The 27,773-nt window shown below is 52.8% G+C and overlaps 3 protein-coding genes across 5 annotated transcripts; all 3 read left to right on the plus strand.

The window, feature by feature from the left end:
• The first annotated feature begins 692 nt into the window (after positions 1 to 692).
• PPARD (peroxisome proliferator activated receptor delta) lies at positions 693 to 16,653 on the plus strand. 3 transcript variants are annotated; one of them, XM_062509475.1, is made up of 7 exons: positions 693 to 776; positions 10,643 to 10,871; positions 11,562 to 11,713; positions 12,422 to 12,560; positions 13,121 to 13,323; positions 13,654 to 14,107; positions 14,503 to 16,653. In XM_062509475.1, exons 2-7 carry the CDS (start codon positions 10,742 to 10,744, stop codon positions 14,748 to 14,750), a joined length of 1,326 nt encoding a protein of 441 aa, XP_062365459.1. In that variant the 5' UTR covers positions 693 to 776; positions 10,643 to 10,741; the 3' UTR covers positions 14,751 to 16,653. The 3 variants fall into 3 exon arrangements, with proteins under 3 accessions (XP_062365459.1, XP_062365460.1, XP_062365461.1); XM_062509476.1 differs by lacking the exon at positions 693 to 776 and having other exon boundaries at positions 10,466 to 10,871; positions 13,657 to 14,107; XM_062509477.1 differs by lacking the exons at positions 693 to 776; positions 11,562 to 11,713; positions 12,422 to 12,560 and having other exon boundaries at positions 10,466 to 10,871; positions 13,657 to 14,107.
• An 844-nt stretch (positions 16,654 to 17,497) lies between these two features.
• Positions 17,498 to 20,408, plus strand: LOC134054056 (probable E3 ubiquitin-protein ligase makorin-1). Its single transcript, XM_062509496.1, has 8 exons — positions 17,498 to 17,609; positions 18,100 to 18,219; positions 18,318 to 18,613; positions 18,818 to 18,909; positions 19,015 to 19,235; positions 19,486 to 19,596; positions 19,678 to 19,801; positions 19,877 to 20,408. The coding sequence occupies exons 1-8, from the start codon at positions 17,557 to 17,559 to the stop codon at positions 20,030 to 20,032; spliced, it is 1,173 nt and encodes a 390-aa protein (XP_062365480.1). The 5' UTR covers positions 17,498 to 17,556; the 3' UTR covers positions 20,033 to 20,408.
• Positions 20,409 to 20,591: 183 nt separating this feature from the next.
• On the plus strand, positions 20,592 to 27,508 carry FANCE (FA complementation group E). Its single transcript, XM_062509435.1, has 12 exons — positions 20,592 to 20,596; positions 21,020 to 21,269; positions 21,534 to 22,155; positions 22,242 to 22,286; positions 22,580 to 22,639; positions 22,721 to 22,864; positions 22,945 to 23,068; positions 23,639 to 23,714; positions 23,842 to 23,908; positions 24,004 to 24,129; positions 24,237 to 24,331; positions 25,000 to 27,508. Exons 2-12 carry the CDS (start codon positions 21,046 to 21,048, stop codon positions 25,001 to 25,003), a joined length of 1,587 nt encoding a protein of 528 aa, XP_062365419.1. The 5' UTR covers positions 20,592 to 20,596; positions 21,020 to 21,045; the 3' UTR covers positions 25,004 to 27,508.
• Positions 27,509 to 27,773: the final 265 nt, after the last annotated feature.

Raw genomic sequence — 27,773 nt, forward strand, 5'->3', positions numbered from 1 at the left:
GGAGGGTATGTGGGTGCAAATAGCATCATGTTCACTACATCTTTGTTTAATGTTTTAGTCCAGTTCGTCTGCATAACTGTCTAAAAATAGGACATATTTTTTCTAAGTCCTCTAGTTCAAAGCCTCATAAACCATTTTTTTTCTGGCATTAGTCTCTTCCTTCTCTTTTGAGCCTGAAATTCATACAAGGAAAAGTTATCAGGAAAACCAAGAAGAGTGAATGAACTCTGTTAAATCCGTACGTTTCAGCCACCCAAGAGGAAGTTCATTAAAGTTGCAGGAACTTTCTGGCAGCCTCTTGAAGGTGGATTAAGCAAGCTGAGTAAACAAGCAGCCTTGTGGCCACCATAGACTTTTCCTAGCATCAACTTTGTGTATTGTCATAAGAGCTCAGGGTCATCAACCTCTGGCTGCAGGTGACTTAAGGCAAAGGTGACATCCATGGTGAGGGGATGGGGCTGTCTCTGCTGGTTCACCCCAGAGTTTGGTCTATCTCCTGGTCTTGGGACAGATGCTGCCTGTGGCAGCGGCCCCCTGGAGTCACCCTGGCCCAGGGTTTCAGCGTGTGAAAGAGGGAGTGTGTATTTAAATTTCAGAGCTGCTGCTGGACCCAGCCCAGTGCTCCCAGCAGCATAAATATCTGGCCTTCAGCACAGCCGTGGAAACTTGCTCTCTGTCCTCCTGCAGATTGCTCCAGCTCTTGGCTGTCGGTGCTGACATGGTGACTGAGCATTGGCTTTCGGCGGCAGGCAGACGGGGACAGCTGCTCCGCAGAGGTAACCCTTCTCCTTTGTACACGGGCCACCAACCCAGGCACTTAGAAGTGTTTTTAAAAACTTAGGGTAGGGAAGAGCCTGGGAAGAGCAGTTTGCTTCCAGCAAATTTCCCTTTGTCCGTGTGCTTAAACTTTCTTAAATTTAATTTTAAATTTGAACTCCCATACCTTATTTTTGTTCCATTTCTGAATATGATTTTATGGATTACTTTAGGAATACACTGTGAGGACCATGGTCTAATCCTGTTCTCCTCAGCTGGCTCTTGCTGTCAAAGCATAATGACAGAACATTTCATTATTTCACTGATGTTTATGACAAATTGGCTTTTGTAGATGAGGGAGGACACATGAGATCCAGGGCTGCCTATGGGTAACCAATCACCCCACAACAATCCCACACACGACCCGGCAGTGGTTCCGGTGCTGTCTGTCGGTGTGAGACAAAGCTGAGCAGGTCATGACAGAGTCAGGACAGGGGTTTGGGGGAGGCGGTCAGCAGGGCCATGGGCGGGCACTGTCCTGCCCACAGACCTCTGAAGTGATTCCTAGAATCAGTGGTGCCGAGGCTGCCTGCATGTGGCTGTGGCTGTGGGTGTGTGTTTGCCTCAATACAGCTCTGAGGTGTTGAGCTGTTGTGGGTTCCGTGTCAGATTGGTGCAGTGGTTACAACATCTCTGTTCTGGTATTCAAGACACAGACTTCCAAGGATCTTCACAGCGTCTGGAGAGGATTTTATAATGAGTCCTGTGAGGCTTTGCTGATGAGAAGAGCATTGTTGTACAGAATAGCTTTCGGGTGTTGATGGATTCTGTCTTTCTTGCATTATGCCTTTTGAAAAATATGTATTTTTGTAAAGTACATCTTGTTGCCCTTTGGGGAATATTTCGTCTGTGGCTATTGAATTATGGACTGGAAATCTGCAAATGTTCTTGAAGACTGAAGGCTTGGCACAACAGGAGACTCTTGGGCTCCTCTGACATACAAATGATGTTTTAGTTGGGTGAGATGATGTTGAAGTGCTTATGCCTGAAAGGATATTTGCTGTCAGAGCCCAGCCTGGCTTGCCCTGACAATGACATTTTAGGTATCAGGGGTTTTGTGGTTTGTACTGACTCTTTTGCTTAGAGCGGGAGCAAACTGATAACCACAGATTCGTCGGGCTGTGTTGCTGCTTCTCATTAGGTGCTGCAGAGTAATCTCTGCATTTTCCAGAAGCGTCTCTGTTCAGAGATGCACTGCTGCAGTGATTTTGGAGACTCTGGGAAAGTCTGGACAAGCAGAAGTGATTTCCATAGTGAGGACAAGTAAGATTTTTCTGTAGAACTAATTTTATTTTTTTGTTAATACTCTGAAATGTGCTTGCCTTGGCAGAATGCCTGGGAAATTACTTTCCCAAAGCAGGGGTTTAGAGTGGAACGATTGATGCCAGTATGAATCCTTTGGTCAAGGAGGTTGTGAAATGCATCTTCCCCAAAATATATGTTTTGGGATGACGTTCACTGAAGCCCTGCTTGATTGCAGGAGGGGTTCAGAGCAGAACTGATTCAGGATGTATCTTAGTTTCATTATGACTTCTTGAAATGCTTTAATAGTCACTGTTTCAGTCATAGTGTCTGGAAAATGTCTGTGTTCTCCAAGGCTTAGCCAAGAGTTTGTGAACATCTGGGATCGTTTTGGTCAGGTCTGTTTGGCTTTGCAAAGGGCTCTGAAACGCATGTGTATGTTGGGGTGCTTTCCTGGGGACTTCACAGACAGACTCTGCTCGAAGTTTTGAGTTTTAGGAGTTTTAGGGTGTCTGTGGTTTGCAGGGGAATCCTGACCATGGAGGAGGAAGTGGCAGGATGAAAACACAAACCAGAAACACAAGTGTTTGTTATGGTGCTGATCAGGCCAGAACCCATCTCTGGGGCTGGGACATAGCCACAGCCTGGTAACTTCCATGTTATCCGAAGCTGTTGCCATCATACTGCATTTCCTGATTCCCCCTAGTCTGGGAACTGGAACTTGAAATAGCAAAAACCACAACATGCATGTTCAACCCTTAACAGGTATGTGGGTTGGAGACAGGGAATAGTTTTAGTGATTTGAAAGGGCAGATGACCTGATAGGGAAGTATATCTTTGGTGGGCTGTTAAGACAGACTGAACTGGGAAACACATGCCTATCTCATTAGGACAGGCTTTGTCAGGGCTTTCCTGGTAGGGGTTGTGTGAGATGGCTTCAAAATAAGCAATGCTTTGTGCAGTCATCTTGTTGATGGGAATCTAAACTCAAATCCCTATCCTGCCTGACTTGTTACAAGCTTTTTTCAATGGAACTCTTGATTTCATCATAATGCAATCTGGGATGTTGCTGAAAATGCCTAAATGAGCATTTCACCTTAAAGTTATTTATATGGATTCTGCTAGAGGTGTTGGCTCTTGAAAGCTGTTAATCCCATGAGGGCTGATGGTCTGAGACCCTCATCTCTGAAAATATCCGTGGGTTCTCATGTCCGTGGGGTAGAACTTGTGTTGTGGAACTCAAGGGACATGAGAATCTCTGGAGAAGGATTGTTGGTGAGCATGAACTTGAGGAGCCTGCTGAGCTACCAGCAGCTGGCTGTGTCAGGAAGCAGTAGCTGTTGTCTGGCTGTGATCTCTGTGGCTCACCCTGTACCCCCAAGATGGTGCCAAAGGCACGAGGATGTTATGAAAGGTGTGAATGCTTTGCTCAAGCGTTTTGTTTTCTGGGGGCTGAGGCAGAAATCCAAATGGTCAGAGCACACTGTGAGTCTTGGCAGGATCACGCTGACACGGTTGCTGCTCCTTTCCCTGCTGAAAAGGCAGGGAAATCTCTGTTGTCCAGGCAGCTATTACCGTGTGAATGTGGCCAAAAATAGTAAGGAAACAACATTCCCATGTAAGTCCCCTGAGAGGGTGTTGTACTAGTTTGTGTGGAAAAGTGATTCTGGAGTTCTCTGGAGGTTTTCTTACGGGGATGCATGCAGTCAGACTGGGACCTTCTGTTTTCCTGCTCCGTGGCTGAAGGGGAGCTGCAGCAGTCGCAGCAATGTGCTCGATAAGTCTCGCTGCGCATGTTCCTGGCCCTGCTGAATCATCGGGACTTGTGCCTGGGCACAATTCCTCTCTGTCAGCTGTGTCCTGGGATCAGGGCGGTGTGGCTGCTGCCCAGGATATTTTGCTAAAGTCTACAAAACCAAGTAGCACTTTTCTGGGAGTCCAAGTGTAAGCATACCAGAACTTACAGGCTGATGGATTTATTCTTTTTCCTGATTAGTCCATGGGATTTAAAATCTGTTGCTGCAAAGAGGAGGAGGCTTGCTATTGGTTTTGTGGTCATTTTTCTGCATCTGGGAGCATTGGCAATGTAGCAATAAAACCTGGGGGCCTGCTCGATGTTTGGCTCTGTGTGTGTGTGTGATCCTAAGTGACTCCTTGGCCCACTGCTGATTTTCTGCCCTCACTACTTTTCTGGGGAGCTGATTGCCCCATCCAAAGCAGGGGTGTCCCAGTGACCCTGAGACTTTGGGGAAATCTAAGCTGGGTGCTGGTGTGCACAGCACTGCCAAACTTGGCCTCACTGACTGCCAGCAGTGCTTCTGTTCACAGCCACAGCTTGTTCTACTTGCCACTTTCCTGGAGTTCCATTTGAGCGCTGCTCTGAGTCTGTAACACCTCGTGCTCAGTGTTTGCCTTGGGAAGTGGCGTTGTTGTTTCTGTGAGCTCCTCCCTCAGCAGCCCTGTTCTATAATTACTGATGTTCCTGAAACCGGATCCTTTCACATGTCCTGCTCAGGTTCGGGAGGACAAGGGGTCCCTAAGCAAACTGACTGCCTTGGAGTACAGCCAGGAGAACTTCAGCAGTTTGGGAAACCGTCACCTTCCAGTGGTTCAGGGAGTTCTGAGCCTCCAACATCCTCACCTTTGGGATGCTAAAGTAAAGGAGAATATATCCCAGACACTCTGGCGTGCGAGTGCCAGGTTTGCAGTGTGATCCCAAAGCATTGCAAATTTCACAGCCACCTCTGCTGTGCCCTGGGCTGTGGGGGGATGATCTCTCCTTGCCAGACTTAACAATCTTCTCAAATAGCAGCACTTCTGTGCCATTTCCAGCACTGAGAAGGCCCAGTGGTGTCACCTTTCCAGTACCTGCTTGTTTCCTGGTGGCTGTCCTTGTTCCGATAGGTCAGAGCCACGTGCCCTTCCTGGTCGTAGGTACTTTGGGCTGTCCTGAGTTGACTGCTAAACACAAATATCAGTCAGCAGTTGGCAGAATGAGATGTGCCAGTTTACTTCCTGAAAGTCATCCTGGGAAAGCCTTGTACAGGAATGTACAACAGGAGAAGATGGTCACAAGCAGTGCAGGGAGCTGACCAGACCTGAGAGTGTGACTGCGAACAGGTGTCAAAATCTGTAATACAGGAATAAACAATAACACTTGGCACTGATCAATTGCTCTTCACTTCCAAAACATGCCGTCTCCATGAGCTAATGCAGCCAGGGAAGGATCAGGAAGGAAGCACTGTAAAAATCCTGGGTTTGTTTCTTTGTAGTGTTTTTTTGGTGTTTTTTTTTTTTGTTTGTGTTTTTGTTGTTTTTGTTTGTTTGTTTGTTTGTTTTTGTTGTTTTTGTTTTGGTTTGTTGTTGTTGTTGTTGTTTTTTGTTTGTTTGTTTGGTTGGTTGGTTATTATGATCAAGGAAATGGAAGTAGGAGACTTGACCAGATTTGCTGAAGGTCATGGAGCAGCACTTGAAGTAAGAGCTAGCAACTGCACAGCTCTTCCCTGCCTGCCCTGCTGCACCCCTTCTTCCAGCACCAGCCTTGGAGCCTGGTGAGGGCAGGTAGTCGCTCTGCTGGGAAGCTGGTGAGGGATGATTCCTCTGTCTTCTTGTATCTGCCATCTCAAGATTTTGGAGCACATCTCATGCATGCTTGCAGCTGCTGGAGCCAGAGACAGCTGCAGCTCGTGGAGAAGAGCAGCCTGGCAGACCCTGCTTTGCACATGACTGAGAGTTCAGTGCCTAAATTCTGCTATTTTTCTGTGTCTGCAGTACCTCCTGCACCCTGAACAAAGCCAGCAGCAAGTTCCTTTTGGAGCAAAATGTCATGACCTGGTTTTGGGGACAGCATCAATCATGGTACAAAAAGAGAAGAATCTGGCAAGTTTTGTAACCTTTTTAATGAGCTGGGATTTTTTTTTCTCCCCTCAGTGCCCAGGAAGTGGGTGAGTTAAAACACGCAATAGATGTGTGATTCATTTTGGCAAGCTAGGCTGCTCAAGGCAGCTGAGGGAATCTCCTGCACCCTGTGTCACAAGTCCCTGAGTAATTAGCAGCAGCTAATTGTCATAGCAGCTCTGGCAGTACCCCTCTGCTTAATGAGGGAAGTTAATGAGGTTCTTCTTGGGGAAGAACAGGTGGTCCACACCGAGCAGCCTTGGAGAGAGAATTACAGGACTGGACTCTGGGACATGGTACAGCATCTAAGCAGATGCTTCAAGGGGAAGGGCCCAGAATGTCCATTGTGGTCAGTGCTGTGTGGGAGGGCTCTTCCTTACTAGCTGTAGTAGTTTATTTTTGTGTGTAGCCTGCCTTGCGGCCAAGACTTTGAGTAAGAGAGGAAACACTCAGCTAGTAAGTGCTGCTGAGATCTCATTGGCTAATATGGGGGTATGCTGATCTTCCAGGAGCAAACATAAACATGTTTTCAGTGTTTGCCTCTCATGTTTTGTACTCTTAGTTACCTTTCCTGTATTGCAGCATCTGCTTAGCTCTTATTTGGCTTTTATTAGTAGTAGCTGACGTGTAGGAGGAGGAGCAGACACTGATACTTGATTAACAGATCTTGGAAGCAGGGACACCACCTGAGGAAGTCTGCAAAAGGTGGTCAACCCGCAGCAATTACATCTCCTTTATGGATTCAGGTCAGTTTTCAATTGTGGATTCAAAATGTGCTGCGCATCACAGTGCTGCTCTATGGAGGACTGAATTCTCATCTCACCCCTTCTGTTTCTTTTCACTGTGAATTGGGTGAATAGTCTTGTCCAAGGGGATAAACACAAGCAAGGAGTGTTCCCATGGTATATTGCTTTCTTTTTGTCATTCCTTATGACCTCTTTTGTAGTACAGTTGTATTGAACAATTGCTTTGAGGGGATCAGCTCTGTGACTTGACTCTTGGGATGTTTGGACATTTCTTTGGTGTTTTGCTTTGCCTGGAAACTCTGAGCTTGGCTCTAGGGTCTACATGTTAATCAGTAGGATTGGCTGCCAGGGGAACTGCCGGGCCACAGGGGCACAAGCTGTTGGTTGATGAATTGGAGGCTTGGATCCTGGTCAGCTCTGGAGAAGTACTATCTTCTTGCAGGGCATCCACACTGAAGATGTATCTCCTTTTAACTTTTATTCCTGTTTTTTTCCTCTCCCGATTGTGCCACGTCTCTCTCCCTGTTCCTGCTGATGGTTTAGCTTGGCATAGATGCCAGCTTCTAGGAAAGACAAACCTGTTGCCCAAGCTATTTGCAGCCAGCAGGCATCAGCCCAAGCCCAGAGCCAGCAAACAAACCCTCCCTGCATCAGCTGCAGAGGAAGCTGCTGGCTCAGCCAGTTACCTAAGCTCCTTGGAACAGGCATTGAGGCAAGGGCACAGCAAGTCATGAGGTGCTTGTCCTCTTGCTCATTCCCATCCTGTGGGAAGAGGAAGGGAAACAGATTTGCTGGATTCTCTGGATATGCTTAGGAAGAAATTTACAGTCTCCATTCTTGTTTCCATCAGTGTCCTGTGAGAGCTGTTGAATGGAAAAAAGGTGTGGGTGTCTATGGCAGGCAGAAATCTCTACCCTTCTTCCTGCAGCTTGAAGCTTGGGTGTTGTGTTCTGGAACAGGACTCAGCCAAGAGGAGACCAAGTTATCCCTTCTCCTGCTCTGGCAACTTTGCCACTGGATATGGAGGCACCAAATAGGTGGAGAGGTTCAAGGATGGAGATGGGCCCTCTGGCTGTCCTTTGTCATTCCCAGTGTTGTCCCACAAAGATTCCAGGCTGCGGTACTGTCAGAGCAGGTCCTTCCTTGTGCTCAGACAGAGAGAGTTTGCACAAACCTCTGGAGAGCTCCAGCTTCCCAAGTCCCCCCTCCCCGTTCCCACTGAAGGGCTTGCAGGAGAACAGAGACGAGCCCGTGAATCCTTGGAGAATCTCCACAGTCTCTGCCTACTGCCTCAGAGCTGTGCGGGGATGAGGACTGAGGTCCCTCTCCTGCCGGGGGCTCTGCCCAGCTGGCTGGCTCCTCGAAGGGCTGCACAGGCATGGCCATGTTCCCAGTCCTTCATCCAGGCAGCGGCTGCCTTGGCCTTTCATCTGCCACAGGCAGGGGCTGCAGCTTCCCGTGTGAGATCAATCTTTTTTGCCAGTCCTCTCCCTCTGTCCCAATTATTTAGAAAATGGGAAGGGCTAAGGGAGAGGCAGGTGTGTGAAAAGCTCCTGCAGCTCCCCTCTGCCCAGGCCCCTGAACTCTTGAACTACAAGGAGATGTGCAAACAATACATTCAGACCCTTCTGGTAAAAGCTTTTCTCTCTCTGCCTCTCCAGCCACTCTCAAAGGGTGGGATTCACACCCATATCCTCTCTGTAATGCCTGTGTGCACATGAGCAGCCTTAGGTGGAGGCCCGTGGAGCTCTCTGTCTGTGTCTTATCCTTCTCACACCCATCCACGACTGACCCAAGCACAGTTTTACAGTTGCTTTTTTGGGTTTTGGGGGAGCAAACTGCATGCCAGAAACTCACTGCTGCCCTGAGAGCACATGGCCCTGAGTAGACCTGGCAGATGGAGGACAGCATGTCAGGGATGTGCCCACATTATTCCAACATGTCCCATGAGACATCTGGGGCAAAGCAGGGAGCTCTATCTGCAGTGGGTTTAAAGCAAGAGGCTTGTGCTGGATGCTAGGGACAAAGGGAATCTCATGAGCTGCTCATTAAGCTGCTGCAGGATGAATTTTCCACTGTAGACAAGTTTCTCCTGCCACAAGCTTCCCTCACTAACTTCTCTTCCAGGCAAAAGTGTTTCCCTGATGTTTATGCGATCATTTATATATAACCCTGAAAACGGTGAAGTTCATTATCCTCCATCTCCAATGAATAGGTTTTCCTGCTTGTCTGCCATGTCCCACCGTGTGGGATGTGTGAGCAGAGGCCAAGGATAACACAGCCCTTCAATGGTCCCTCAGTGCTCATGTGGAGGCACGGGAAGGGAGCACCCCTCTGCCTGCTCCTGCTGCCAAGGAGCACAGGGCAGTGTTCTCACTGTTGCCACTGATGTACCTCAGCTGGAAACAACACCACTGTCCTGCAATCTGAATTCCTAGTGTGGAGGGATAAAATAAAGCCCCCTCAGCCACAGGAGACTCAGGCTCTGGTGCAGCACTAGCTCCAGGGGTGACTAGTGTTCTAGGTTTGTGATGTGTTTGTGTTCACCCTCCCACCTGCAGGTTTTGTTCTCTCCCTGAGCTGCTTCCTTGCTCTTTCAGGGAGCTCTGACCTTGATGTCTTTCCAACAATCCAAGGAGCTGGCTGCAGCTCAATTTTGAAGTGCCAGGTGTGAGGGTCTGCTGCGGGAAGGCAAACAAATCCAGGGAGTCCTGGGTCACTGCTGCCCTCCCCCAGCAAGCCCTGAGCTGTGCTGTGGTCTTGGACATGGGGAACAGATCATGCCAGAGCTTGGGGTTGCCCTTATACAAGGCCCCTGCAAGATCTTGCATTAGTTTAATTTGCATCTGCAAATTGAGGCTTGCTTTGCTGAACCTGGATTTCAGTTGCTTTCCTGATGGGTATTTCTCCACTTAAAAATAACTCTCTTAAGGAAGTGGTTGGAACTTTACATAAGATGGGCTTGAGATATTAATTATTCAAGAAGAGTCAGTTTAGGAATCAAGATCCTGCATGGTTGGGAGGGAGGTGGGAAGGGCTCTGCCATAGCCATGGTACCAGTGCTGCATCATTCAGACGGCTGGAGCTTTTTGTGGGCTCTTTGGGATGGAGTAAGGCAAACAAGGAGCGGAAGTGCGTGGGGGAGGACGGGGCCGTTCCTCCCACAGGAAACCCGGGATAAAGACAGTGCTTGGATTGTGTGGCTGTCGGGATTGCACTGCTGGACCCCGTGGCTGAGCACAGCCCGGCAGCTGCGCAGATCAACAGCAACACGTTCAGCCCTGCTCTTGGCAGCGGAGCCAAGTGCAAACAAACACAAAGGCTGTAACTGGCAGCACTCTGACGGGAAGGAGTGTGAGTGCAGGGCTGACAGGAAGCCATCGGTCATGCAGATGGCCTGCATGGGCCAGGGACTTTTAGCCACTGCCTGCTGCTGCACTGAGCCCTGCTCCCCTAATATCTTCCACCCACTAGCACAGTGTGCTCTGATCAGCTGCTGCTCCCAATCCAGGCTCTGCCACGGCTGGGCAGGGACAGAGGGTGAAGCCAGCCCTACTTTGATCCTTCTGGAGGTGTTGGCTCTATCAGACCCTGGCCCTAGCTGTTACCATCACATCCTTGGCATCAGGTCACTAGCTGCTCAGGGGACACTGTCTGGGGCAGCATTTCTGCTATGGGACTTGTAAGCTGGGGACCCCTGGGTGGCATCTGGGCTGGTTTGTGGTCTGGTGGGCTTTAAAAACAATTCTGTGAGTTTTTGCTTCCTAGAATCCTACAGAATGTTTATTCCAGAGTGCAAAGGGATCTTTAAATGGGCCCTGCTCTGCATGTCTCACTGGCCCAGGAGCAAGCACAGAGCAGGACTGGTGTGGTTGGTGACACTGCCCTGCTGCTGAGCTGCTCTGTGCAGGCACTCAGTGGCCTCTCTTCATGTCCTACAGGCTAGCAGGAACAGCCTGGTGGGGTCCATCTTGGATAGACGCGGATGATGCCAGAGCTATGACAGGGATTGCAGTCTTGGCAGTGAGGGGTGATCAATTATGGAACAACTACAGGAGGAAGTACCTGAGGTCAAGGAAGAGGAAGAGGAAGAGGCAGTGATGGTGGCAAGTGGAACCTCAGACCCAACTGGAGGACCAGACAGCTCGCTGCCTTCAAGCAGCTACACAGGTGAGTGGAGTCACAGTAGTTCATCCTGTGAAGCATCCAGGCACCCACAGCCCCCAGGCAGCATGCTCAGCTGCAAGGGCAGAGGATCTCTCCCTGTATGGAGTTCAGCTGGTTTTAATCTCTACCCTTTGTGAAATAATGCTCCAAGTTATTATGGAGAAGCTTATTTATTCCTCTGAGGTTATTGCACAGCCTTTGGCAATGGCTTTTGCAGTGGAAATTAAAAGGACAGGCAGGTAACATGCTTCAGAGCTCGGGGCCTCCCAGGGTGCTTGGGAATGCTTCCTTGGATATTTCTTGAGGTCCTCAGAGCAAAGTGATTGTAGGAGGTGGGAGATAAGGTTTGTGGATGCAGAAGAGGCACCTCCAGAGCCCTTGACGTTCCAGCTGGGATGTCCTGTGCCAGCAGCTGGTCAACCAGGGATTATAAAATCTGTTGGTTGGGGTTTCATTGCCAGGACACGAATGCCAGAGGGAAGAAAGGAGCATTGATGTGGAGTCTGAGCTGCTGGGGCATTTTTGGCTCTGTTCATGGCATTTGCCTGCAGCCAGTGCCAGATTCCAGATGTGATACTAGAGGCAGGGAGGACTGGGCTAGAAATCCTTCCTCAGCCCCACAGCTGGAGGAGCTGGCCACACGAGGAGCTGTGGCTGTGACATGGAAGGACATGTCCCTGTGTGTATTTGCAGACCTGTCACAGAGCTCCTCTCCCTCGCTGTCGGACCAGCTGCAGATGGGCTGTGAGGAGGCGGCGCTGGGAGCGCTGAACGTGGAATGCAGGGTCTGTGGAGACAAAGCCTCGGGTTTCCACTATGGTGTGCATGCCTGTGAGGGCTGTAAGGTGAGTCCCAGGGACAGTTGGGTTCAGCAGCACCAAGCAGGGGTTAGATCCTAGTGATTGGGCTGCCTCCTCACACAAGCAGATTTGCAGCAAAACAGGATTCGGGATTGGTTGTAAAACAACTCAACCTGTCTATAATGGGGTGAGTATAGGCAGGCAGAAAATGCTGCCCTGGGAGGGGGGCTGAGACCTGTATGGCCCAAACCTTGCCTTGTCATGCTTTGCTGTGTAAGGCAAACCCATCTGTCCCCATTGGGACTTTGAGTTTGCTTTTAAAAATAGTTTCTGTGCTGCAGATCAGCAGTGAGCTGTGTATTTATCTCCCTGGGATCACTGGCTGCAGCTTGGATATTCCTCTGGAATTCTTTCCCCTGCAGCAGATCCAGCAGGGTTGTGTTAGCAGCCCATGTCCTGCCAGACATTCCTGCAGGCTGGGGTTGTCCCATGGTTTGTTCTCCCCTCCCTCTCTATGGGCTTCTGGCACACTCACAGCACCAGGCACAGTGTGCCCCCATGCTTCTTCCTCTGCAGCTCCTTTCTGCCAGCACATGACCTCTCCTTGGGATAGAGACTCTGCTTGCATCAGAGAGACCCAGGGCTCCCCCTCCTCATGCCCTGAACCTCCCTGAAGCTCGTGGGGATAACAAACCAGCCTGGTGCCAAACCATAGGCACTGCTGCTCCATGTCCCCCTGCTCCCTGCCTGCAGGGTTTCTTCCGCCGGACGATCCGCATGAAGCTGGAGTACGAGAAGTGTGAGAGGAGCTGCAAGATTCAGAAGAAGAACCGAAACAAGTGCCAGTACTGCCGCTTCCAGAAATGCCTCTCGCTGGGCATGTCACACAACGGTGAGTGTCATTGCTGCCCACGCACCTGGCCAGCTGGGTGACACAGGGCCAACTGCCCTCCTGTGAAGGGTGCCCATGGCCTGCTGTGCTTCAGCCCGTGGCTCTTCTTGCCTAGGGGTTCGTTCAAACCCAGTGCTTCAAGCATTTCACTCCTTTTCCCCTTTTTCTGTATGAGAAGGGGCTGTTTATTCCCACCATGCAGTACAGCTGCTGGCACATGGCTGTCCCTTACAGACTGGCCCAGAGGGAACTGGACACACAGACTGTTCTGCGCTGAGACTTTTAGACTTCAGGTGTAAGAATCTCAGACCTGGACAAGCAAAGGTGTTAATGGGGGAAGTGGGGTTTGTGCAGGACCCCAGAGGAATGGGATGAGAGTCTGCTCTGAGGAAGCAGCTGTGGCTGGTTAATGAAGGAGCTGCAGCCTGGAGATGCATTGTGTCAGGTAGCTGCAGGTGTTCTCCAGCAGACCTGTCTGCAGTGGCAGACCAAACTGCTGCCTCTCTGGATGCATCTCCTGGGGTGCCCCTGCTGTCCTGAACCCCAGTTTTGTCTCCCAGCAATCCGCTTCGGGCGCATGCCAGAAGCAGAGAAGAGGAAGCTGGTGGCAGGGCTGACGGCCAGTGAGATCAGCTGCCAGAACCCACAGGTGGCTGACCTGAAAGCTTTCTCCAAGCACATTTACAACGCCTACCTGAAGAATTTCAACATGACCAAAAAGAAGGCAAGAGGTATCCTGACCGGGAAAGCCAGCAGCACCCCAGTAAGTTCCCTCCCAGGGCAGGTGGGGTTGGCCATGACCATCATGGGGGACTGTTCTCTGGGAAATGCTGCACGTCTCCCTGCTGCCATAGCTGTTCCACGTGAACCATTCCCACCTGCAGCCAGGTGGGCTCTGCATGTCCTGCCCCTTGCTGGGAAAAGCCCCATTCCGCTGCACACTTGTGCTGTGGTGGGTTGGTGCAGATTGCCTGGGCACTGTCAGCCCCAGAGGCAGGGCACAGCACAGGGAGAGGCAGACAAAATGACTGTCCTGGGCAGAGCTGGCACCTCGAGTCCCCGCAGCAGTCTCCTAACTTGCTTCTTGTTCAAGCAGCCTTTTGTGATCCATGACATGGACACCTTGTGGCAGGCAGAGAAGGGGCTGGTGTGGAAGCAGCTGGTGAATGGCATCCCCCCCTACAAGGAGATCGGGGTGCACGTCTTCTACCGCTGCCAGTGCACCACGGTGGAGACTGTGCGGGAGCTCACCGAGTTCGCCAAGAGCATCCCCAGCTTCATAGGCCTCTACCTGAACGACCAAGTGACTCTGCTCAAGTACGGGGTGCATGAGGCCATCTTTGCCATGCTGGCCTCCATCATGAACAAGGATGGGCTGCTGGTGGCCAACGGGAATGGCTTCGTGACCCGCGAGTTCCTGCGCAGCCTGCGCAAGCCCTTCAGTGAGATCATGGAGCCCAAATTTGAGTTTGCTGTGAAGTTCAACGCTCTGGAGCTGGATGACAGTGACCTGTCGCTGTTTGTGGCTGCCATCATCCTGTGTGGAGGTGAGCGGGTGCCCTTGGCCGTGCCAGGGTCAGGAAAGTACTCCCTACTTAAGAGATGGTTCAGAGGGGGCTAGGGAAGCTGAGCTGCAGCTTGAGGTCAGCCAGGGATGTCTCAGGGGAGTGAGAGAGGAACTGAACGCTTCCAAAACCAAAGCTTCTCTGTAGCTGTGATGCCTGGCAAGCTTGGACCAACAGCAAGGAATGTGGAAGTGGCATCTCCTTATCATGTGCTGCTGTGGGATACATTGCTCAAGGGCACACTTCTCCCATTTGTAGCTGATGAGGTTGAAGTCACTGTGGGTGGGTTACAGTCCCCAGCTCCCTTTCCCCAGGAGCAGCGTGTACTTTGGAGGGCTGCACCATGACCCTGCAGCTACCGTGCTTCCTCTCCACAGACCGCCCTGGCCTGATGAACGTGAAGCAGGTGGAGGATATCCAAGACAACATCCTGCGAGCGCTGGAGTTCCACCTGCAGTCCAACCACCCGGATGCCCAGTACCTCTTCCCCAAGCTGCTGCAGAAGATGGCTGACCTGCGACAGCTGGTGACAGAGCACGCCCAGTTGGTGCAGAAGATCAAGAAGACAGAGACAGAAACATCTCTGCACCCACTTCTGCAGGAGATCTACAAGGACATGTACTAAGGACCTGTTATTTATGAGAATGAAGCCATGGATTCCCATCAAGACTCTTTGTACAGAAACAAAGAAAACCCTTCTCAGTGTCTTCCATTTCTCCTACTGGAAACTCTTTTCTATGTGACCCTGACATACGGTACATAGGGCAAGATGCCGTCAGGATATGCAGCCACCTCCTGCTCGGCCAGGGCTTCCATTAACACACACTAACAAATCTGCAAAGCTGCTGTTCCCGTTCCTATGGCCCAGCTCTGGCTGCTCCCACAGCCGAGCGGCCGCCTGGTTTACATGGCTCAGGCAGCGAGGTCACTGTGGCACCTCGGGTCCCCAGGGTGGGGAGCTCTGGTCCTTAGGAGGGCTGAGAGGGTGCAGGGGCCAGCAGGGCTGACAGCAGCACTTATGATGTGTCTGTATTCTCTTGTTCGTTTGCACTCCAAGGATGTGGTCCTGAGCCGTGAAGTCTGGAACGGTGTGATGAAAGGATGTTTCTCTCTTTCCCAAAGAAAAGCTGGAGTATTTGAATGCAGGTAGGGCTGTCCCACAGATGCATCCCTCCCTGTGCTCTGCAGTGTGTTCCTGTCTCCCAGCAGCACTGTGTGAACTCTGCCTTCCCGGGTGTTAAGTGGGAGCCTTTGCTCCCGGCATCTTCGTTCCATAGTGAACGTGTCCCTTGGCACCTCAGTATAAGAGGCTGGGATGGGGAAGTAGGAGGGGAAGGATTGGACTCCTTAAAGCTACTTTCAGAGCAGAGGCACAGAATCCATGGCTTCCACAGGCTGTTCTGCACAGACATGAGTTACAAAAATGGTGTGTGGAAGGTCAGGGACCTTGAGCTGGTCACAGTTTGGTGTCCTGCCTCAGTTTCCCCTTTGTGAAAGGGACCTGGATTGTCACATGCTGTCTGCTTGGAGCAGGAGCATGAGGATCTGTTAGAGCATTGGTTGCAGAGAGCTTTGCAGCTGTAAACGCCAAGGATTTATAAACAAGGAGGGGGTGGTTGGGATGCTCACAGTGGGCAGGAGCTTCCCAGTGAGTGTGGCTGTGTCAAGGAAGCTGCCAGTCCTCCTCTGCACTGTTCCTAAGACTGAGAGTAGCTCCAGGCTTAGGGGTCTGCCTGAAGCCAGCATCATTCTGTGATTTTGCCTCACAACTTCTCACAGCTGTAGTGAACCATCACCATGCTGCCTGGGCCAGGCCTGGCCCCTGGTGTGGGGGTTGTGTCACTTGGGCTTCGGGCAGGGGGAGGATGGACCTGGGAAGGGCTGTTCCCTTTTCAGGATAATGATGTCTCACTTAAGAAGTGGTACTTCCCTGTCTGCAGCTCATAGTCCCCCGTGTCCTGAGCAGCCTTATTAAAATACTGATATTCCCTAGGAGGGGTTGTGGGAGCAAATTACTCGGTTTTATTTTACTTTCCTCCTCTTCAGGGTAGCAGATTTCCCTGGTGCAATAATTCCTTTAAAACCCAAAGGGGAAGAGCACTGGGCTTTCCCTCCCCATCACAGGGCTGGCCGGTCCCAAACCTCCCCCCTGCAGCCACACTCCACTCCTTTTGCCGTGCCTCAGTTTCCCTGGCCAGCCCTCCCCTCCCTACCTCGAAGGGGTGTTGGGAATTACCGTTTCTGAAGCACTTTGAAGCCCACTGGGGGAAGGCACTGGAGACATGCGTGTGCTGGTTGGAGCCCGGGGGATTTGTCCTTCCCAAAACCCCGGTGGTGTCTCCACCACGGCCGCAATGCAGGACTCGTGCCCATCACCTGGGAAACTTTTTGCTCTTCCTTCCTCGACAGTATAGCAACCCTCAAACTGAAATGTATATTTTTGCTAGATCTACAAACCTCCAAGTGTTTTTAATAATATAAATAGTGTCCACAAACTGACTTGACTTTAAATAAATCTGAACTAAATATTTAAGAACCTTTTAGCGTCCAGCCTGACTTTGTGGGATTTCTCTCAGCACCTGGCAGAGGGCTGTCTGCGGGAGGATTTCTAGCAGAGACAATGTGATTTCCAGGGATTTACCATGATTCCTGGGGCTCTAATTCCCAGATCTCATACCTGCTGTGGTTTTCTTGCCTGCAAACCTATAGCAGCAGAAGGAACCAGTCCTGAGCAGGATCACAGCCTCAGAGGTGGATGCTTCCTGCCCCAAATGCTGCGGGTGGAGCTGGAAATGAGCTGAAAACACCCCAGAAGGGGAACAATGAACTCCAGGCCTGCCATGTGCTGCCCTTGGCCGTGGTGAAACACCTGAGAATTTGCAAGGAGGAGTTGGAGATGCCCCAGGCTCCCCTGTGCCCGGCTTAAGTGCACTGATGGAAGCTGTTCCACGGCTCCCTGCCTCTCCTATGCAGCTGGGGGCACATGGAGCCGTGGTGATGCTGGGCAGGGGACCTGGCGATGTGAAAAATCATCTGGCCGTTCACTCCCTCCCTTCCCAGCGTGGTGGGGGAGCGAACTGAGAAAGCAGTGAAATCCACAGGCTGAGTTAAAGACATTTTAATAGGACTGAAAAAGAAGGGGAAATAGCATTGATAAAAGAATTAGAATATACAGAATGGAGTGATGCACGCTGGAGTGATGCTCCCGTCCAGGCTCCTCACTGCAGGAGCAGTGGGAGCTGCAGAGTCCTTGACTCAATGTAAACAGTGCTCAGCCGGGTGCTTATCAGCTAGCCTGGGCTTGTCCTCCGCCCAAAACACGTGTCCCCGGCTACTAGGGCCGGATCTGAGACTCAATGAGGCTATAAATTGCCCTGGGAGGTAGCCCAGACCTCTTTGCCGCTGGGGAAGAGATAGAAGCAGGCTCGCTGATGGCATCTGGGCCGTCAGGAACCGAGGCAGGCTGTCTGAGACCCGTGTGCAGGTAAAGGCTTAAGGATGGGGTGGCTGGGAGCAGCTTTTGGGGGGTAAAGGCTGGAGATGGGGCACCTCGCTATGGGGGTAGGGAGTGGATTGGGATGGCCGTGATCCACCCTCCCCAGTTCCCCATCCTCCCTCCGGAGATGGGGGTCGGCAGCAGTACGCCAGCCAGGCTCCCCTTCCTGCCAGCCCCAGCCAAGGGCTCCTGCCCTTCTCCCTGCCCCAGCCCTCAGTACCCCTGTCCCCCCAATCCCCAAGAGAGCCCCCGGCCCTGTCTTGGGCTTCTTTTGCTTTGTAATTATCCAGGAGATAAGGCTGGATGGGGCTGGGAGGACACTGGATTCCCCTGCTCTGCCCTTGGCAAGGGCTTCTGATCCCGGACGGGGGGCTTCCAAAATATGTCCCGACACAAACAAAGCTGGAACTTGGGGGGAATGCCAGGGCAGGGCTGGAGCAGTGTTTGACCCCAGCCACGTGGCTCCTCTGGCTAACAGGAATTTTGCCCGTGGATCCTGTCGGTGGGGCCACAGCTGCCACTTCTCACATGACAGAAAATCAGCCCAGGTCTGCAGGTACTTCCAGAGTGGGTTTTGCCGTTATGGAGAGCAGTGCAGGTAAGGAAGGGCTGTGATGCCATGAGGATGGGCTGGGAGCCAAGAGGAGTCACGCTGGACTGATGGAACTCTCTGTCTCTGTCCCTGGGCCCGTCCAGCTACCAGCACATCCAGGAAGAGCCAGCAGCAGTAGGGACCCAATATGGTGTGATGCCCCGCTGCCCCTGCAGCCAGGAGCCTGCTGCTGAGCCCACAGCCATGGACTGGGACCAGGGGGGAGCCCATTGCACCTCGGTCCACCCTGCCCACAGCATGACGTGTGTGGCCTTCAAGTTCCCCAAAGTGAAGGTAGAAGTGGAAGAGAAAGACAAGAAGAACATCCCAGCACTTGGTAACGTCCACTGTGGGGCTGTCAGTGGAGAATTTGTCCCCACAAAAGCTCGAGGTGCCTCAGGTAGGTGCTAGGCTGCCCAGGGGACCACTGGGGTGGTTATAGTGAAGTAGCCTGTGCATGTTTCTGCCTATGACCCAAGTCTGAGTCAAGCTGGGGCTGTGGAGAGCTCTCTCTCCAGTGTGGGGACTGTCACTGCTGAAGCTGCATGCTCTGAGCCCACTAAGCTCTCTGAGCTTTTCCCCTCTAAGAACTCTCTTCCTGCAGACTTCCAACCACAAGGGCCAGCACTGGATGCAGACTCCTCTCACCCCAGAGAGGCAGTTTTGGAGACAGCAACATGGACTGACCCTTCTAAGGTGGGTTTGGGTTCTCCTGTGGCCGGTCATTCCATCACCATGTGGTGTTCCCCTAGGGCAGTGACAGAGCCAGGGGGTTGCCATGGCATGCTGCTCTGCTTGCAGGTCCCTGCAGAGCGAGGTGCTGTGGCAGCCCTGGTCACCACTGCAGCACTAAGAGCCCAGAGTGAGGCCATAGTGTGTGGCATCTGCATGGACAGGGTGTACGAGAAGCCCCTGCCAGAGGAGCGGCTCTTCGGGATCCTCCCAAACTGCAGCCACGCGTACTGTGTTGGGTGCATCCGCAAGTGGCGGCGCAGCCGGGACTTCCAGAGCACTGTCATAAAGTGAGTGGGGATGGGGATGCTGCAGGGTGGTCACTGTTCCCTCTTGCCTGCCCTGAAATTATTCCTTGGGTCTGGTGATGTGGCTTTGGGATTGGTGTGATTTGTCTTTGGGAACAGGTGCTTCAGAGTGGTGGTGGGTGTGGGGGTGCTGGATGAGGCTAGGGCAGCAGAACCAGCCAGTGTGGGTGCTGAGCCCATGCTCCCTGCTCCCTTTTTGGGACACCCAACTGCACCCCTCACCCTCATCCAGGGCCTGCCCAGAGTGCCGGATCACCTCCAGTTACTACATCCCCCACAAATACTGGATCTCAGATGTGGGGGAGAAGGAGAAGCTCATCAGAACCTTCAAGGCACGGACAGGGTGAGTGCGTGGCACTGCTGCAGGTGGTGGGGCTGTGCTGTTCTCAGAGCTACACTCACAACAATGCTTGGAATCCCACAGGAAAATCAGGTGCAAATTCTTCATCCGTGGCCACTGCCCTTTCAGATCAGAGTGCATCTACCTGCATGAGCTGCCTGCCCGCCGGCTGTGGCGGCACAGACGGCAGCAGCTGAGAATGCCCGTGGTAAGTGGGGTGGCACATCCCAGAGCTGGCATGGGCAAAGGGAGGCTGTGGCTCATCCTCCCTCCTCTGCTGCAGGTGTTCATCCCTTCTTCCTCGGAGAGCTCTGACGAGGAGGATGAGGAATTCTGCACGCTCGAGTGGGCTCTTACCCTGGCCATGCTGGAGACAGAATTTCCCTACTTAAGTTATGGCCACGAGATGTTTCTCACTGACTTCAGCGATTCCGACTGAGCCGCGGGGGCCACGCTGGGCCTGTGTGCTGCTGGTGGCCAGGACACATCTCCGGGAGGCAGAAGCGCGTCTGCTTTTGCCTCCTGCCATTTTTTTGGGATGGCTCCGGCCGTGGGATGAAGGAAACAGTCTGGCTGGCATTCATGGGTGCACCGAGCGAGACTTCAGGGCACAGCCCCCCTGCTCTTGCCGCGGTGCCCACTCTGTGCCCGTGGGAGACCCACGGGTGGGGTGGGATGGATGCCGGGAGGAAGCGGGGGGGCTCTGACATCCACGGGCCGGGCGGCGGGGCGCGCAGCAGGGATGACGCGCTGTTTTAAACTTTTTTTTTAGCCAAATCTGGGAATAGCGAAATAAAACGGGTTGTGTAACGCCACGCTTCCGGGAGCCTATGACCTGTGGGCTGGGGGATCCACCCTCGGGTGGAGACAAGGCGGTGTTTGGGTGGGAATTTAAGGGATATTTGTATTACGAGCTCGTTTGCGCGCGGTCGATTTGCGTTTCCTGCGGGCGGGGCCGGAAGCGGCGCCTTGGGGGCAGCGGGAGGAGCCCGGTGGGGACACGGTGAGAGCCGGGGGGGGGAGCGGGCGGTGACACCGGGGACGGCCCGGAGAGAGCGGGCGGTGGTTACCGGGCACGGCAGTGACCGGGGCAGTGCTTGGAGCCGGGGGAGCCCCACCAGCAGCGCCCCCCGGGAGGGAAGAGAGTTGAGCTGGGGCTGCCAGAGAAGGGGTGTTGGAGGGCACGGAGGGACTCCCGGTGCTCCCGCATCCTCCGCTAGGGAGGGCGGGTAAAGGCAGCCCACATAGTTGATGCCGGGGTCGGCACCGAGCACGGCCAGGCAGGTCGTGATCGTCCGGTGCCTCCCGAGTGTGACCCGTGTCCGGTTCTCGCCGGTGTGACCGCGTCCGGCTGTCCCGAGTGTGCCCCGTGTCCGGCTGTCCCCCGTGTGTGCGTGACCGGGTCTGGTGTCCCCGTGTCTCGCAGGTGGCTGTGCAGCCCCCACCGCAGCGATGCAGCCCCAGTGCCCGCCCTGGCTGCAGGTCTGCCCCCGGCCGTGCCGTCTCCTGCTCCACGCTCTGTCCTCCGGCCCCGCCGGGGCGATGGCAGCGCTGCGGGTGCTGCAGCGGGGGCAGCCCCGCGAGGGACCGGGGCAGGCGTTCCCCTGGCAGGCTCTGATCGAAGCGGTGTGCGCCGAGGAGCCCTCACTGGAGGAGCCAAAGGACACCCTGGCTGTGTGAGTTGGATGCGTTTCTAAAACTTGGTGTTTTGCAGGAGTTTTGAGTATCAGGTGCACCGTTTGGGAGAGCACATCTGGTACGGTGGTCCATATGTGAAGTTGGGATCATAGCAGCAACCCACTGGTGTCCCAGCTTGTGTCTGCAAGGGCTGGTGAATGCACTAGGTGCCTCTTGCTTGCTAGTGCTGTGGGACTTTGCTGCACAGGGCAGGTTGGAGTCAGGGTAGGGGGATTTGCTCTGACCAGTCACCTCTTTTCCAGCAAACCACGGCTGCTGCTGCTGCCTGTTTTGTGCCAGAGAAACCTCTTCTCCCTGCTGCTCGTGGTGCAGGATGCAGTGCCAGGGCAATGCCTTTACCGGCTGCTCCAGGCCTTGGAGCAAGATTCCCATGTGGATCCCTGGGTGCAGACACTGGGGGATCTGCTGCGGCAGAGACCCAGAGCAGAGGAGGGTTCCCCACTTCCCACTGTCCTGTCTTCCACATGTCAACAGCAGCTTAGGGGCCTGTGCCAGAAAATTGCCCAGAAGAAACCAGAGGGGCAAAGAAAATGGAACTGGTGCTTCAGCAAGCAGCCTGGTGCCCCTGACTCTGTGCCTCAAGGTGGGAAACACAATAAAGTGCTGGAGGAGAGCCTGGAGTTGGACAGTGAGAGAGAAGAGAAGGGGTTGTTGCTGGAGGAGGAGGTATTTGAGCCCCTGGGCCCCCAGGATTGTGGACATGTGGCAGGGATGGAAGAGGAGGTGCCCAAGGAACCTTCAGGGGACATACCTGCTCAGAGCACAGACAAGGCTGCTCCTGACAGCTCCCAGCAGGAGGCAGCTGGGGAGCTCAGGAAGATTTCTCAGACAGAACTGGCAGCAGAGGTGCAGACCTTTGTCCAGGTACTGTGTAGGGTTTGCTGTCTCCTTCCAGCCAGTGAGCCTTTACAGCCTGATTCCCATTCCTTCATTTATCTCATTTCCCTCAGATGTATGGACAGGGGCTGAAAATGCTGCTGCTGCAGGAGTCCAGTGTAAGTGGTTGATTCTCTCTGTCCTGGAGCTGACGCTCTAAACGGGGTCATGCCAGGGCCTCAGAAGGGGTGGAAAAGGAGGTGGATTTCACAGAGCCAATTGGATGGGGATGAAAAGCCCTGTTGGCACTTCCGCTGGGCTTGGGACACAGACACCTGCCTGCACCTTGCAGGTGCGAGGGGCTGCCTGTGGACTCAACACTGACAGACATGGGGGAAAGGGAGAAGCCCTGGAGCTGTATTTTGTGGGTTGTTTTATTTGGTGCATTAATCAGGACAGTGTTTCCCTCCAGCACTCTGAGCTGCGTATCCCACCCGATCTGAGCATCCTGAACAACTGCTCCCCCAGCCAGGTGAGCCCCAGCATCCCTGCTGCAGCTGCTGCAGGGGCCCTGCTGCTGTCCCTAATGTCCCATCCCCTCTGCCATCCCCAGCTCGAGGGGCTGTGCTCTTTCCTCCAGCTCTCCACATGCCTGGAGCCCTTCCTGGTGCGTTTCTGCAGCTGGCTGCTGGCTCTGACCCCTGACCTCAGCTACACCAGCGCAGCCATCCTGGCAGAGCAGCTCTTCCTCAGGCGAGTACGTGCCAGGACAGAGGAGGGTTCCTGCTCCCTGTTTCCCTCTCCACTGTCCCCACCTCCTGCTTTTTCTGTCCCTAGGTCCTGTCCCTCACCCAGCCACCTTCCCGACACCTCATGGCTGCCCTCACTTCGTTTTGCTCCAAGTATTCCTATCCCTTCTTCCGTGTGCTGGTGGCTGCAGTGCTGCAGGAGCCAGGGGAAGGTGTGGTGGGCTGGTGGGAGGTGTGGCTGCTTTTGGGGGCTGGAGAGGGGCCCCAGCTGCAGAGTGCTGTCTCCTGGGATATATTTGTCAGGTGGAACAGGTATTAGGAACCATGGAGGTGTGGGGCTGTTTTTTTTTCTGGGCAGGTAAACACTTGGGGTTGGGATGGGAGATGGGTTTACAGGTACCTGAGATGGAGTGGAAGGGTTGGCTAGGCTGGCTTATGGCTTTTTTCCTAAAGTACAGTTCCCATACCTCCATGACTGGAGGGCTCCTGGCAGCTCCTGATTCTCAGGCCAAAGCTCCCCCAGGGTGCTGTGCTGGCATGAGGAGAGAGTGAACCCCTGCCACAGTAGCATCCCCTTTTCCCAGAGACTGGTGCTGTTTAAACCCTTGCTGCAGCTGGGCGGAGGAAGCAGGATCATCCTGAGTAGCAGAAGGGGGCACTGCATGGTTTCTACCTGTCCTGTCTGGGACATACCCCTGTGAAGGGGTGCCAGGAAGGGCCGGGCACAACCCCATGGATTTGGCAGCCTCTGGAGGCTCTCCCCTGCTGCTTTGCCCTTGCAGGGGCTGAGCAGACCAAGCTGATGTGCGAGCTCGTGGAGGAGTGCCTGGAGCCACACTCTGTGCAGCTGGTGCTAAGGTGAGGGGTTACAGGGTGAACAGCTCTGCTTTGGCCTCACGCCTACCTGGGTGGGTCCAGCTGGCTCCAGCCATTTGGGAACACCAGCAAGGCTGTGCAGCACCTTTCCTCTTCACTGTCCTTCCAGCCAAATCCTGGAGGTGCCTTTGTCAGAGAAGCTCCTGCCAGTGCTGCAGGCTGTGCTGGGGCGGCAGGTGAGGGACCCACCATTTCCCATGGGTTTCCTTGATGTCTCCAGCAGCGCTGGAGCAAGGACCCACTCTCCTACCTGCTTCTGGGTCTCTTCCAGGAGGTGCTGCCCCCTGAGCTCTTGGATTTCCTGGTCCTGACTCTGTGCCAGCAGGCCCCAGCCTTCGTCACGTCCCTGAGCTTCGCCAAGCTGGTGACAGCTGTGCTCACAGTGTACCACAACCAGGTAAGCGAGGCCAGGCTCAGCTCCTGCAGCTCCTGGGACCTGGCCCAGAGGTCTCAGGTGGGCTCCTGGCAGGGCTGTGCCCTGAGCTCCTGCTGCCTCCATCCCAGGTCAGCCCAGCTCAGCGGAGCAGTCTCGCTGCTGCCCTGGATCAGAGCAATGCAGCACTGAAGAAATCACTGCAGGCTGTGCTGGAAGGGGCCAGGTGAGATGGGTGCAGGGGTCCCTGTTGTAAGGAAAACTAATCCACAAACACCAGAGGTTTATGTCCAACAAGGAGACAGAGGAGTCATTTTGCTTTATTCAAATAAATGGAGAGGCCATGGGGCATTCCCCTGGGGTCTCTCAAATTTTTGGACGATGCAGCCTCCCTTTTATCCTAATTTCCCAGCTGCATTTCGGTCTCTCTTTCCCCATTGGCTGAGACACTTGAGAGGTACAGACTTCCCAGAACACATGATACTTAAGATTCCCCTCTAATGTATAACCCTCCCTTTTAATATTTATTTCTTACAGAATTAATGGTTTTCCCCCATTGTTTCTTTCATTTTTCAAAATCCAGTTTCGTTTATCAGTAAACCTACAGTTTGTTTGTAAAGGCAAATATCTTTTTTTTTTTTTTCCATTCTTCTATCACTGGAATCCTTCCCATTGTTTTTTTTTTTTTTATCTCTCAGTGCTGGTCTTATCTACCAGCAGATTCACAGCTCGTTTGTAAAGACAAATCCCTCATTCCTCTCACTGTCACAGGGGATGGCAAGCTCTGCACCCTGGGCCACCCCAGGGCTGGGGAACCATGCCAGGCCTGCCGTGCCAGAGGTGTGTAGTGGTGTGGCAGTCTTTTTCCTTTTCTTGATTATTGTCTTTTTTCAGGTGACCACCAAAAGGAATGGTGAGGTGACAGCTTCCTTGCGTGGAGGACACTCATTGCACAGCCACCCCTCGCTGGGTTCCCCAGTGAAGTGGGACCCTGCTGGGGGGGTCTGCTCCACACAGTGTGTCCAGGGCCTCCCAGCAGCACCTGGTGTGAGGGGGCTCTTGCTGGGCAGTGCCATCCCAGCCCCCCACACTCCCTGGGGCTCAGAGGGGTCTTGGTTGAACAATTAATGTGTTTCCAGATGTTTTTGTATCTGTACTCCAATAAGGTGACCTGGCAGGGCTGTGGAAGACTTCCAGGTGCTGAGTTTTTACTGCCCAAAACACATCACTGAACCAGGACAGACACTGATTTGAGGCAGCATAAAGTTGATCGTTCTGGACTTAGTTCACTTTCTTGGTTTTACCTCACTCATTCCAAGGCATAAACTCCATACACATCCACATTCCTCCCCAACAGCCAAGCTGCTTTTGGAGTGGTGCAGGCTGGGCTGCTGCTTTGTGTATCTGATCTGCTGGGATTTTCAGATCTCCGGGTGCAGGAGAGTGGGATTTAACTGAATTCCAGCTGAATTTAGCTGGAAAATGTGTGCGTTCTGCTTCAAATCAACCTTTCTTTCCTGTTTGCCTGGCCTGTGAGGGGCCCTGCTGTGAGAGACACATTTCTGGTGATGGTGACACTACTCACTGCCCTTAGAGAAAGTGCTTGTATGGCGTGACTCTGCTCAAAGTTCTATCCTGTTGAAAGTACCCACTGGAAACTTCATCTAGGCACCTCCTAGTCTGAGAGCTGAGAAGAAAAGGTTGGGAGAGAGTGGAAACTCAAGACAGGTAGAGCTAGGGTTTCAATGGAGCTGTTGAAGCATTGCAGACTTCAGGAGCTATTTAAAAATCCATAAACATCTACAAAAGGAGGAGGAGAATTATAACATGCAGGTGTGATGTGTGGCTGCTTCAGGTTTGCTCAATAATGTTTCGATACCAGCCAGAGGAAGGAAACTGTGAAGCATTAGGTGACACTCTTAAGGCTGAGGGCACAGATTTCTTTATATAAGAATCTCCTGAGCTATTTTAGGTGACAGTGGACTGATGAGGCTTCAAAGTCCGCATTAGCTGGAGGATAGAAACCTCCAGGGAGCCAGATTGTTGATGTGTTTGCATTCCAGTGAGTTAGTGGCTGAGTATAGTGAAGCTATTGTAGGGCTGCCCAAAATACGACATAAATAGAAATTGTGCCATGATCATCAAGGTCTAAGCCTGCTCTTCTGGCTTTATTAGGTAGCAGGCTCTGATCTTTGCCGTTTCCCTGCAGAGCTTCTACCAAGTGACCTTGGTGTCATTGTCCCCAGTGCTCTGTCTGGCTGTGGCTGTTGGTCACATGGAGATGACCACTGGCTTGTGGCAAGAACCTTCTTAGCCCTGGTTTTGCTCTTGGCTGCAGCTTATCATGTTCTGTGGGTTCCTCTGAGGTGTTCATGCAGATAGCAATGATGTAAGGAGAACTGGAAGCAAACCCTGGGGACACGGCACATGCCTCTTTATACAGAGGTTGGCAGCACCTGCGCAGAAAACTTGACTTTTGAATCCTCTTGATCCTTTCAAGAACTTTAAAATCCATCCTGAACAGCGCAGAGAGGTGGATGCAGCATAAAACATCAGTCAGATTTTATAGTTCAGCAGAACCTTGACCAAGGGTGGTGGGAGTGCCAGGATTGGCTCTGTCCTTGCCCTGATTTAAGAGTGGTGATGGTGAAGGGAATGGTTTGAAGCTTTGTCTGAGACCTCTCCTAGGCTAGGTAGAAGGCAGCATGTGATTTTCAGCCAGTTTGATATTTGGCAGTGGTTCCTTACCTGCTTCCTCTTCTGTTTGTAACGTGAAGTAAAACTCTACAGAGGGAATTCCCTTTTTGGCCTAGTAGTTCTTGGGGGTTTTTTTTTGAAGGAGATTCATCATATGCAATTGCATGGGTTATCTGTCCACTCTGCTGCTTCCACACCCTCCACAGGGATTTTTGAGCCAGTTTCATGACAAGATGATTCCTCCACTCCCCAGGTGCCTTTGTGGGGCTGTGGTCAGACAGCAGAGAACCTCTTTGGGGTGAGCAGGGGTGTGGGGTCCATGGATGTGAAACACCAGACATCAAAACCATGTAGGAGCCTTGGGCCATGCAGCACCTTGCTGGAAAAGGCTGAAACTCAGTGGCTTTCCTGAAAATGGCCTGTATCCATCCCCGAAGGGGCTGCCCCCTCCAAACACGACCTCCAGGTTGTTGCTGTGTCCACACTTGCAGCAGTGCCGGGGTCACCCCACATCTCCCTGGAGGTAACTCTGTGTCCAGTGCCAGCCTGCTAATCTCGTGTAATTCCCAACGTGCTGATGCAGTTCTGCCTGGAAAGCTGGGGGCTGTGACACCCAAGTGTGAGGCTGAACTGCTCTGTGGGAAGCTTAGCAATATTTATTTTTTTCACTTGGGATTTAAAACTGAATAAAACGAAAGAGCAATTTTCCTTCTTCTTTGTTGTTTTTAGTTGTTTTTGTGGGGGGGGGGGGTTTGTTTGTTTGGTTGGTTTTTTTTTTTTTGCCAACAACCTTTTGATTATAAGACAATGATCATGTTCTCTCTTGGGTCACCTGGTGGCTGCCAGTTCCCTGTCAGCTAGGGAAGCCAGGGCCACAGAAAGGTGAATTTGAGGGAGGGCTGGGGTTCTGTTTTGTGGTTGGGCCCCTGCACAGACCTGTGAATTCCTGCCACATCAGTGGCAGCAGTCAG

The sequence above is a fragment of the Cinclus cinclus genome, chromosome 27, assembly GCF_963662255.1.
Source record: "Cinclus cinclus chromosome 27, bCinCin1.1, whole genome shotgun sequence".
NCBI lineage: Eukaryota > Metazoa > Chordata > Aves > Passeriformes > Cinclidae > Cinclus > Cinclus cinclus.

Excerpts from the sequence above, each read along its gene's own strand:
- PPARD (XM_062509475.1), top strand. The coding sequence starts at position 10,742 with ATGGAACAACTACAGGAGGAAGTACCTGAGGTCAAGGAAGAGGAAGAG. Across the intron at positions 10,872-11,561 it reads GCCTTCAAGCAGCTACACAG|ACCTGTCACAGAGCTCCTCT; the intron begins GTGAGTGGAGTC and ends GTGTATTTGCAG. Across the intron at positions 13,324-13,653 it reads GGAAAGCCAGCAGCACCCCA|CAGCCTTTTGTGATCCATGA; the intron begins GTAAGTTCCCTC and ends TTCTTGTTCAAG.
- LOC134054056 (XM_062509496.1), top strand. The coding sequence starts at position 17,557 with ATGGCATCTGGGCCGTCAGGAACCGAGGCAGGCTGTCTGAGACCCGTG. Across the intron at positions 17,610-18,099 it reads TGTCTGAGACCCGTGTGCAG|GAATTTTGCCCGTGGATCCT; the intron begins GTAAAGGCTTAA and ends TCTGGCTAACAG. Across the intron at positions 19,597-19,677 it reads ACCTTCAAGGCACGGACAGG|GAAAATCAGGTGCAAATTCT; the intron begins GTGAGTGCGTGG and ends GGAATCCCACAG.
- FANCE (XM_062509435.1), top strand. The coding sequence starts at position 21,046 with ATGCAGCCCCAGTGCCCGCCCTGGCTGCAGGTCTGCCCCCGGCCGTGC. Across the intron at positions 22,287-22,579 it reads TGCTGCTGCAGGAGTCCAGT|CACTCTGAGCTGCGTATCCC; the intron begins GTAAGTGGTTGA and ends GTTTCCCTCCAG. Across the intron at positions 23,715-23,841 it reads TCTGTGCAGCTGGTGCTAAG|CCAAATCCTGGAGGTGCCTT; the intron begins GTGAGGGGTTAC and ends CTGTCCTTCCAG.